Here is an 11,996-nt window from a genome sequence, read left to right as displayed (position 1 = left end):
CCTAATGATAAATAAATAGGTTAAAGGAGGTTTAAATATTCTTGCTATGTTGGGTAAGGGAAAATTATGTCAAACAATAAAATTAGAAAGTGCATAAACCAAATTTCCTTTTGATTGTCATTAAAAACTTCCCTTTTACACAGATCCAATTTTCCTATAATTGTGGCATGTATTTAAGGCACAAATATTCAAATCATCTTGATTTACATAATGAGCCATAGCCAAATAAAAATCAAATCAATCAAAATCAGGCAGGCACGTGATGCAGATTTGACTGTTCTTTGTTCAGATACCAATTGGTTCAAGACTGATGGAGTCCTAGTTAGTACAAAGGGAAAAAATGTATATCTAGGGAGGGAAGTACATGGCAGAATTGTATTATACCAGCTCACTCCAATGTACAATTGGGTGACCTTTGTTAGAAGCAGATACTTGTCACATTTTAGATTTGAAAATAAAAAGGCCCTTTTTATTTGATAGCTGTGTATCTTAATCTGAAGAGATTATTGTACACAGGCTCAAAACAGAAGATCACTGTACACATGATCAAAACAACTAAGTGAAAACATATTCTCAAATAGATGGTCACCAAATGGAAAAAGGGACTGATCTGATGTGGTCAGTAGTGTGATAATTTGTAGTTGAATGGCAAATACTTAGAAAGGGAGAGGGAGAAGGAGATAATTGAGAGAAGGAGATAAATTCTGAAAACCAAACCCACTGCCATCGAGTCCATTTCCAACTCATAGTGACCCTATAGTATGGGGTAGAACTGCCCCACAGGGTTTCCAAAACTGCAAATCTTTATGGAGCAGAGTGTTACATCTTTCTCCTGCGGAGCAACTGGTGGGTTCAAACTGAGGAACTTTAAGTTGGCAGCCAAGCACTTTAACCACTGTGCCACCAGAGCTCCTCCTGTTAATAAATTTCAGCCCTAGAATAAGCTATTTTACTGGACTAGAAAAGGGAACTCTGATATAAATGTATTAATATCAAGTACAATTTGCAGAGAAAATTACTTTCTGAAAATATTCATTAAAAGGGTTACAGGAAAGAAAAAAAATCAGTGTTAAGCTTCATGAAAAATATTTAGTAGTGTTAAGCTTCATTAAAAATATTTAGTAGAGTTAATTTTCTAATAATGTTTAACAAATTTATATCTTTTTAACAAACATTTCTTTATATACTGTCTTCACTTGTGGCTTCTTTCTTTTTCTTTTGATTTTAATTGCTCCTCCTTTTGATTTTCTTTGGATGAAACCTACAAGAGGAAGAGCAACAAATGCATGCATGATAAAGTAATACAATAACACATTTTTTCTAAATTTTTCTGAAATTATCTTCTAACATTTGAAACCAAAAGATGTGATTGGCTTAAAAGTTTTTAATTTGTCCATGCCTTTGTGTAGAACATTCTATTTCTAAGGAAGTAATTTTGCATATATAGGTGTTAGCAAAAAATGGATAAGAATACTGTTGACTTTGACTTTTATTATTAGTTTATCTTCAGTTAGAACTTCATACTCATTTAAAAAAAAGAAAATATGGCTGTATGTGGTTGGTAGTGCTATAGATTATTTTTATTTACATTTTCATACTCTTTCTATTCTACTATAAACATGTATGTCTTTTATATTCAGAAGAAAATTAAAAAACGTTAAAATTTTTGTTCATTATAAGCAAACTTAAAAATATTTTGGTATAAAGATTTAAAATGAATGCTTAGTATTTAAATATTAAAAGAGTGAAATATTTGATTTTTGTAAAATAGTTTTTTTCTGAAAACACATAAGGAGGAATTGCAATTAATATATCTAGCATTATTATAAAAATGTAATAGAAAAGGAGACATTTATTAGCTAAATCATAATACTTTGTTTCTTATAATAAAAGAACTAATTTCATGATATTTTAATAGATTAGATCCATTTATAATTTCAAAAAACTCATTCTAAAACTAGTAAGTTAATGGAAAGAATATCTTCTATACCTTTTTTACATGTTGTAATACAGCCTAACTTAGAAGTAAAATTGTTTTCATTCCCTCCACATCCACTGTACTTAAATGGGTGGCATTTCCCAGTGTTTGAATTGTAGTAGAATCTGCTCTCATTGGCTTGACACAATCCTCTGTCTGCTGGGGTCAGACACCATGAGGGGCCGTGAAATCCTAAGAACATCAAGAGAACATGGTAAGCCATATATGATGTGATTCTGTGGCTTTCATGTTATATATTGTTGATAGCTTAGTTTTCTGGCATGTCTATGTAAAATAGTAATCTGAATAAATAGGAGCAGTACTTAATAAAATTCATGTATTTCAATTCTAAGAAAATAATTAACCAATCTCCCAGTGCACACTATACTGAGTTCTTTTACCAATGAATAAAAAATAGATAAATGTACTAAAGGAAAGTGTTATGATTACTTTCAATATAAATAAATTAGTTATATGCAATAAAAACAACCACCATACAACAATTAAGCTTTTTAACATTTGTAACCATTTTTCTTTTTAAACTATGAAGGTATACATATCACTTGTTCATGAAGAGTTCATCTTTGGGGGAAAAAGTCCTGATAAGCAAAGTCCTTATTCACAAACACCGAAACTGAGGAAGACTTTCTTCTATTGACTGAAAAATGTTCTGAATGGTATATTATGATTACAGTGTAAAATGCAGAAATTCATGTGTAGCAAGTTGTAACTTTAGGCTTCGGGGAGGAGCCCAGAACATATTGTTTGACATAGTAGTAATTTTTTTTTCTTGTGAAATGAAGCACCAGTTCTAGGTGAGTTAGATGTTTTTGAAAAGATAGCAATGTTGCTAACGCCATTCAAATAAAAACAACTTGTTCTGCCAATGGAACCAACCACTTTCAAAGACAAAAAATGCAACAAGAGTAAAAAGAAACATTCATTCCCTAAAGGCAAAGCGGAGAAATGGTTTCAGTCTCATGATAGCTTTTAGTTTCTTTGCAAATTCCTGTCAGTGAGGGGAAGCTTGTATCTTCAGTAGCACAGCTAAATTACTTGATATTAATAAGCTGACACTGCAGAGGTTAAGTAGTGAAACGGTGAGGAATCAATGTCAGAAAACTTTAGTGACTTTGCCAAATGGTAAGATGTGGCACAGCAAATGCAGGCGAAGAAGGAGCTAGATTTTCAACACTGGAGGAAAATAGAACTTGGAGGAATCCAGTAGCCAAAGAAGACAAACAAGTTGTACAGAAAGCAAGAGGTGGTCTGGTAGCAAGTGAACCCCAGATGAGCAGGCTGTAAAATAAAAGAAAAAAAGAAACAATTTTAGAAAAAAAACCCAATTCTTAAATTATATACATTTTTTTTTTTTTTTACCACTTCCTACCTTCAAAATATTTAAATAAACTTTAAAATGTCTTAATATGATAGTTCATGTACTACAGAAAAAAAATTCTGGAAAATATAAGATAGGTAGAAAACACTATGGCAAGGATATATATTTTAGAAAGTTAATATTCTTGAATTCTTGGATTACATGAGCTGTAATCATGAAAAGAATATTAAATTTTATTTAGGACTTTGAATAGGTCTGTAAACACTGGGATGTGAAAGGAAACTAATAGGTTCTGTAAAACAACTATTGTTCAGAATCCTGCAGTCTTATTTATTTTACCTCATTTTATGTGGGGATTATAGTGTACAATTAAGGAACTCTGCTGGCGCAGTGGTTAAGACACTCGTCTGCTAACCGAAAGGTTGGCAGTTCAAAACCACCAGCAGCTCTGTGGGAGAATGATGTGGTAGTCGGCTTCCATAGAGATTTATAGCCTTGGAAACCTATGAGGAAGCTTTGAGTCAAAATCGACTGGACAGCAGTGATATAGTGTACAATTATATATCATTATACATCAGAATTAATATGCATATGATGAAGAATGTTGTTGAGCTTTCCAGAAAATGTTAAAACCCCTGTTACTAAAAGTGGTTTATAAAAGAAGAATTTCCTAGTAGTTCAAGGAGGTGTGTTGTAATCAAGCCCTACTATGGTGCAAAATTTTCCAAGGTGTGTTGTGTGGATTCTCATCAATCCACAGTCTAGAGTATGAGATGGTTATCAACTGCTCCTGCCTCTATCTCCATTAGCTTCCAAAGTCATAGGTGTATGTTCAGAACCAAAAGGAATAAAGCAAATGCAGTTAGCCTGATACAAGAAGCAGAGAAAATACAGGAATTGTTTTTCTTTTTTTTCTCTCAATAAGCATCCACAAATGCCTTATAGTATATATGAGAGTATGATGAAATCATATGACTTATATATCAATTTCACTTTTTGTATACAAAATGTATTAGCCCACAGCAAGTAGCAGATAATATATGTGAATTCACTTGTAAATGGCACACTTCTTTACATATGTTAGTTATTATGTCTTAGCAATGCCCTACCTCAAGCCCCTGTTTCAGGAAGAGAGTTTTCTGATTATGGCGAGCAAGCCTATCCTTCTTTTCTCTAAAACACCACCTGTAGTAAGTGTGGCCCCTTAACAAAATTCAGGATATTTCAAGTGAGGGCACACTAGCCTGGTACATCTGGAGCTATAGTCTGTAGGTTAGAGGTACATTGGGAGGAGCCTGTATTACCAGAAACCAGGAGCCTATAATACTAGGTGAAAGCTAGAACCATAATGGGCCTCTCCAGTGGGAGTGGAAACCATGGATGATACAACACAGGCTTGGTGGGAGAGATGTATCTTAGCTTCAGTCTTCCTTCTGCCATTGAATCTTTTGCCGGTGTTTGCCACTAACTAAACCCACTCAGAAGCTGTAACACTTGACAGGGCTGGCGGAGAGCAGACGGTAGATCTGCGGGCAAGCAGACAATTAACCAGCACAGATACAATCAGAGCAAATCTCACTACTAGTTATCCAAGGTATCAGATTGACTGTTTGTGACTTCTGAACCACAGGGGATCTGGCATGCTGTCTCTGGCAGCCTGGGAACTGGTGTACAGACCTGAACTGCCTGTTACCAGATACTTGGTCCTTCTCAGAGAGTGCCTGTTTATCTCACTTTGTTTGCCCTGATTTCAATTAATGCCTGCATAGATTATCGAACACAACTTGGACCCAGATCTCTAGTGAGGCTCCTAACACTAGAAATAAAAATATTTTGATAGTGGGTTAAAATTTGAAGTGTATCACTAAGGATATTGTATCATGTGTTTAAATTTTGGAAGTTTTAAAAAATGTAAAAAGCTATCATCAGTTGGGGACTCTTTATAAGGCCATTACACTTCAGAACATGAATTGTACCTGATATGTTAACTAACCATTTCTCCTAAAGCCATCAAAACTCTGAGCAGCAAGACTATCACTGGTTTTAATAGCACAAATCACAGTAGAATTAAAGAAATGATGGTTTCTCGAGGATCTTTTAGCACAAAGGCATTTTTGAATTCTTAATTGTCATTTAGTTCGATCTCCAAAAGTGAAGACATTGAATTTTTTTTGTACCCTGTGAGGACATCAGTTTGTTTTTAAATAACAAATTTATTCTAGATAAACATAGGCACTCACCTGTTCAAAATCCAGACTTTGACATCTACAATGAAAGAAAATATAAAGGCTAGTTGTACAATGTTATTCCTTTTGTCTAGATTATAATTATTCACAGAAACTTAAGATAGAATAAAAAGACACTAACCTGAATTTTGTTCATTTTCCAAAGGGAATTTAATGATCAAATGCATCCTGTCTTGATCTTGTCATTAATACAAGTTGGATAGCTTCAATCTAGAGGGTTTATGATAGGTTTCAGAACTCAGGATCCGCCTTTTTTCTGTCAGGAACTGCTGTGACCTACTATTGCTGTTAAACTGTAAGATGGAGCTCCAAAGTCACCTCTACACATAAAGTAGTTTATGTGAATTTACTTTGAAACTTATACACGTAAACTCTGAATCTTATACTCACTTTGAATTTTTACTGTGGTGTCTTCCTTATAATTCTCACCTTACATGCCTATTTAGATGTTCATTTTACCAACCAAATTGGGTTTTCTGAACCACGTCTTCATTTGCTGAGTAAATTATTTTTTCTTGCCTTGTTAGATCTTTTTTTTTGGGAATTAAATATAAAATAATTCTTTTTTCCCGTGCTTTTTTAGCAAAGAGAAATATACATTTTAAAATTTAAAATACATTATAGTCAAATTTTGAAATAATATAAAAGTATAACAAATATAGAACAAAAGTTCTTCATAATTTGACCCCTACCCTTTTAAGCATTATCGATGGTTTGCTGTATTTCTTTCCCAAAATTGTTTGCATATGCGAACATATATTAGCACATTATTTGCATATCACTATACTTGGTAATATCTTTTATGATTTGTTTCCACATTTGTTCATGTAGATATATAACTTATTCTTTTTAATGTATGTACAGCATTTTATTGCATGAACTGGCTGGAATATTTAGTCAATCCCTTGTTTTGGATATTTAGATAATTGCAATTGTTTAATTCCAGACAGTGGCTCATTAACATCATTGTATACAAGTTCAGATATTTCTAAAATTAGAATTTTCTAAGAGGTATATTCAGTTTATAAACTGGTAGATGCTGATGAATTTTGCACTAAAAGATTGTGTAAATGTATACTCCTACAATGGTGTCGAAATCAGTGGTGCCCAGAAAGCTCCTTAGAAGCAAGGGTGGTGAGACTTTGGCCAGCTTACGGAAATGAAACCCTCATGTGTTTGTCCATGAATCCAGTGCTTTCAACTACCTAAAAAATAATTGGAAGACATAGAAAAGGAACACTTACATAGCCAACACACCCCAGATTCCCCCTGCATGAAGTTGGAATTTATCCAGTCTGAACAAGAGAAAGATATATAATCAAAGTGGTGCGCCAAACAAAGAGCCTGGAAACAAGTCTTGGGAACAACAGTGCTGAGCCAAACAGTATTCAGAGAGACAGCATTTGAAGGCAAGGATTATTATGTTTGGCACCCTTAACCTGAACTGATTATAGAAATGACAGGCAAAAGTCCCAGGCCTTTATGCATTCCATGATCATATTTGCACAGTCAGTCAGATCCATTTAATAACGTTTGGATCTGATAGAAAACAAGAAACACCATATAGATGTGTTTCCTAGAAGAGGTGAAGCTGGGATTCTCAGAGCCAACACATTTTACTTCAATGCTTCTCAAATACAGTCCTTCAAAAATTTTGCAGTAGTTAAATAGAAAAAAAGTAGTTGAAGAATTTCACACAACATAGGATAGCACAGGCATTTCTAACCTATTCTCAACTCGCTCTTAACATGCCCTATAGCACTCAAAACCAGATTCATATTACAATAGGATTTTTTTTTTTAGCAAAACACTCATGTAGTAGCAAAATAGTATTGTTAATTTATTAGTTCATAGTATTGTTTGTATTTGTAAATTTGTCTTGGTTTATGATTGTGTGATTGTCACAAGTGTAAGGAGTTTATACCTATTTTTCTTATTCATATAAAAATAATGCCATTTTAAATAGTTTGATTTACTAATTGGAAGTCTGTAATTTTTTCCCTTTAAAATGTCTATATATTATTCATGTCTGAGAAACACTGTTTTGGAGAACTCTTATGCCTGGGACAAAAATTTAGCTTTGTTAAGGCCCGAAGATGATCCAGGAAGAAAGGGATTAGCAAAAGTAAGCAGTGGTCACCTAGGGTGACTGCATTTGGATGACAGAACTCTTGGCAGAGATGAAGTGCCACATTTTTCTTTCTCACCAGGGTTCCTGCCAGGAAGTAGGTGGCCTGATAGATCCTCTCCATAAGTTGTTATCTGTTTTTGGAAAGCCAGCTTGCCAGAGTGCCAGCACATGAGGCACGAGGTCTACCATGCAGGTATATTTGGATTATGAAGGAAGTTTCTATGCTTCTTGGCCTGAGAACACATTATAAGAGGCAGGACACTTCTCTGGGACTATGGAAGTGGATTGTGGATGAAGTGAGGTTCTTCAGGATTGTTGATAGTGCTAGTGATTAAACTGTGATATGCAGCTGTGAATGTATCTCTTTTAGTTGACAGGAGAATATTTTCTTTCCAGTTGTGGTATTCCTCTATATGTAATTATACCTTCAACAAAAGGCCAAATAGGAGAAAACATTTTCTTGAAAATCTGAAATTGGCTCAACCAGTGATAGTGTTGGGCTGTTGATCAGGTCATCTGTGAGCAAAATACCTCTTCCAGGAAGCCAATGATAACCAAAAACTAAGAAAAATTATTTTCTTCTCAGTTTTCATATATATGTAGAATCTGGCACTAGGTCATACACTGAATACAGTCGAGAGAGAGATTCAACTAGCTAAATGGTCTTCAGGATGATATCCTTTCCTTTGCCTTTGACATGGAGTTTGGCAGGAGGAATCTGAGGTGCGGTGGCTATGTAAATGTTCCTTTTCTCAGCCAGAAGGCAAGTTCTAGATTGGATTGGCAGTAGGTTTTTGAAGTCTACCCGAAGATTTTTTTTTTTTCCAAAATATCATAAAGGTGATGTAGTCCCAAGGCAGCTGTCAGGAGTTGATGTACAGATGCAAAGGGAGCTATGAGAACAAGGAAGATAACTCATTTTTCACACGAATGGTTCAGATCCACTCAAAAGACCGAGAACCAGTATAAACACTTGAGAAGATTAGTTTTTCTTTGCTAGTTAGGCATTTAACTGAAAGATGCATTGAAATAAATATATTCACTGTATGTAAGTAACTATTCAAACTTTATTAATGATATGGCTATCAAATGCATCACATATACCATATAAATACCAAAGAAATACCAAAACACAATTATTAGTATATGCATAGAATTCTACTCAATCCTAAAATGAGCATTGATGAACAAATGCAGAAGACGTTCAGAAAGACTTGGTAAGTATGATCAGCATTCCTCCGACCATCATTTGTTCTTTCTTTTGTAACTGTGGATCACAAAATTAATAAATAAAAATTGTGAGTCATCTGTCACGTGCTTATCACTGGGCTAATTTGAGGGAATGATGTAGTCTATAAAATATCCTCCTTCCAAGAGTTTGTAATCTAGTAAGTGAGGCAAAGCTAAGATAACTTTAAATAAAGCTTAAATTAGTCACAATAGGGAACCAAGGGGAAAGAGAAAGGAGGAAGTCTTCCTTATGATGGTGAAAAGGCAGATAGCTAAGATAAGATGAGGAGGGTGAATGAATTTTATGTTGGAGAAATCACATGAAACATCATGGGGAATGAAGGTGGATGATTTTTATTTAATGACAATGAAGAGGGTAGTCTGAATGGATAGAAAAATATGTTTAAGGGTAGGTATGACATAATCTGGATGAAGAGTAACAGAAAATGTAGACAAATTTAAGCTAAGTGAATGAGATGAAATTTACACAGTAAGAATGCATCCATTAAGTCTCTTTTTTTAACATTTCATAATGAAGGGAAGAAATGTAAATCTGTGTGATTAAAGATGACCTGATTCGAACATAATGGATATATAGTGATATCAAAAAGCTAATAATTTAGTCATTTTATATATGATTGTGTGTTTTAGTTATGTCTGATATCTAACCTTATATATGCATATACTAGATGTAACACATACATATAGATAGATAAATAGATATAATATATGTATATAGTTATACATGTATATCTGTGACATGTCTGTCTTTGTCTCTCTCTCTTTCCCTCTCTCCCTCTTCTGTCTATACAGCCTGGTTTGCCTGAGCCAGTACTAGTTCATGTTTACTTTTTTGGCATGTCATGTACTAACATGTATGTGATTTAAAAAAAAAAATTGCCACTCTCTGCATGCTAAAGCCACCATTAGTACCAAATGTCTCATAGCAGTTACTATAATAGTGTTACATGTTTTAAATTAGCAAGGTTACAAAACAAAATAAAAACAAGTGTTCCTAGGAAAAGAGGAAAAAGTAAAATTGGTTAGAGGAATGTAGATTTTTGAGGCAAATATACACTCTCAAAAATAAGACAGTTTTCTAGATAAATAAAGGAGACATTCGTCCTAATTTTAAATGCAGTTCTATGAAAGCATTATCCCTTAACTATCTATTATTTTTAAATGAACTCCTTACTATTTTCTTTTAAATTCATCTTGTCAATTTTTACAGCTTTCTTAGTTAATAATTTACTTCTATAGTCATTTATTTACTGTAGTTTTCAATATGCATCTAGATAAACATCTAGAAAGAACAAAGACAGTATTTAAAAACTTATTAATACTATATTCTCTCAACATTATTTTCTTGATTTCTCCCTTTCCAACTTGGTACCATGCCTACCAAAAATCATGACTTTTGTATTTCATAAAACTTTAAAGGTAAAACCTTCCCCTAACCTATTCTACTCATTTTATTGATAGATGACTAAAGATTTCCATTTGAGTTGGGAAAAATAATCCAAACAAAACATATTGAAACATATTGAAAATTGATTTCCATGTATTGCTTTCGTCATTTACTGTATCACATGTATCTTTAAATCTGCCCAAAAAGTTTATCTTTCAAAACATGCATGTATTTCGTAGCAATAAGATTCAAAATGCTTTTTAACATGAGATTTCACTGGATAAAACAGTGTCGTTGAAAGGCATTTCAAATAGCATTGAAAGCTTGAGGGACTAAAAAGAAAAAATGCAATGAACTTAGTTTTACAGATGAAAAATCAGAACCACAAAGATACTTATCATTATTACAAACAAGACATTGTTTAAACATTAGATTCAGATTCATCTGGCATTGAATTCATTGTGCTAATAGAATCTAAGGACTTGAAGGTGTTTTGAATATACCATATTGTCCAACTCCCACTATAAGTTTGCATCCCCTTTATGACATTTCAGGTGCTCTTAGAATACCACTTGAATGTCTGCAATATAGAGAACTTGCTAATCCCTGAGACATCCTTTTGTGACTTGAAGATCTCAAATTAAACAAAAAACATTTTTCAAAGAGAAATGTATCCTTCAGATTTCACTCATTAAACCTGATGCTTAGATTTCACTCATTAATCCTGATGCTTAGACTGGGCTAATAGGAGTTGGGAAGGTTGATGATATGTGGACTGGAATAGGGGTGGGGAGGAGGCCTGAAGGGTGAGACAGGTTACAGAACTTAATGCTTTGTTCACATGATAGTGTTTCAAATACTGCGAGCAGATAAGATGTTCCCTCTTAGATCTCAGGTCTCCTTGCACTTTCCTTTCCTTCTGTAAACACATTTCCAGTTCTCTCTGTGGCTTCCAAGATGTGGTACTCTGTGCTAAATCAAGTGCACTGACATGGTCAGATCAGTTAGGACTAAGCTGGACATTCACATCCTCATTCTAGATAGGTCACAGTCAACATTTACAGTCCTTCAGGTCCATCCAGGCAAAGTCATTGTTGCTTTGTGCTTGCCTATTTGTTTGTGGTAAAGAGAGATGCTTAAGGACATTATGATTTTGAATCCCATCTAATTCTGGTTCATGGCCAGGGCAGAGAACTCCTGGTCCTGACACTATTCCTTTTTATCCTAAGTTTTCAATTTCAATAGCCATGGCACTCTTTAAACTCAAGCCAAGTTTACAGTTGACACTTTTCACACCGACTTCTTCTAAGGAAAATCCCAGTGTCTGCATGAGCACATATTTTTTAAATCCAGGTAGGACCTTACATTTATCCTGTTAAATTTTAACTTTTTAGATTGTTTCCAGTGGCCCAGGTATTTATGGTTTCTGATTATGTTTTCCAGTATTTTCAATCTGCATTTTTGTGATCATACCTCTTATAACCAAACCTAAACCCATTGGTGTCAAGTTGATTCTGACTCATGGTGACCCTGTAGGACAGAGTAGAACTGCCCCACAGGGTATGCAAGGAGTGGCTGGTGGATTCAAACTGCCGACCTTTTGGTTAACAGCTGAGCTTTTAACCACTTTGCCATGAGGGCTCCATACCTCCTGTATGTTTGTT

At 34.2% G+C, this 11,996-nt stretch overlaps 1 protein-coding gene across 3 annotated transcripts in view; it reads right to left on the bottom strand.

Annotated features, from left to right (window-relative positions):
- Positions 1–862: 862 nt before the first annotated feature.
- TFPI (tissue factor pathway inhibitor) overlaps positions 863–11,996 on the bottom strand; it is a 58,562-nt gene continuing 47,428 nt past the window's right edge. Inside the window, exons 7-8 of one of the 3 annotated variants that reach the window (XM_023739896.1) lie at positions 1,991–2,170; positions 863–1,261 (exon numbers count right to left, since the gene is read on the bottom strand). In XM_023739896.1, the coding sequence (XP_023595664.1) occupies positions 1,155–1,261; positions 1,991–2,170 (287 nt within the window). In that variant the 3' untranslated portion in view covers positions 863–1,154. Of the gene's footprint in view, positions 1,262–1,990; positions 2,171–5,959; positions 8,588–10,318; positions 10,665–11,996 lie in introns of those variants that run through there. The other 2 variants (XM_023739897.1, XM_023739898.1) reach the window with 2 other exon arrangements.

Source organism: Trichechus manatus, unplaced genomic scaffold (genome assembly GCF_000243295.1).
Source record: "Trichechus manatus latirostris isolate Lorelei unplaced genomic scaffold, TriManLat1.0 scaffold00142, whole genome shotgun sequence".
NCBI lineage: Eukaryota > Metazoa > Chordata > Mammalia > Sirenia > Trichechidae > Trichechus > Trichechus manatus.
Note: the sequence above shows the minus strand (reverse complement) of the source record. Positions and strands in the feature narration are given on the sequence as shown.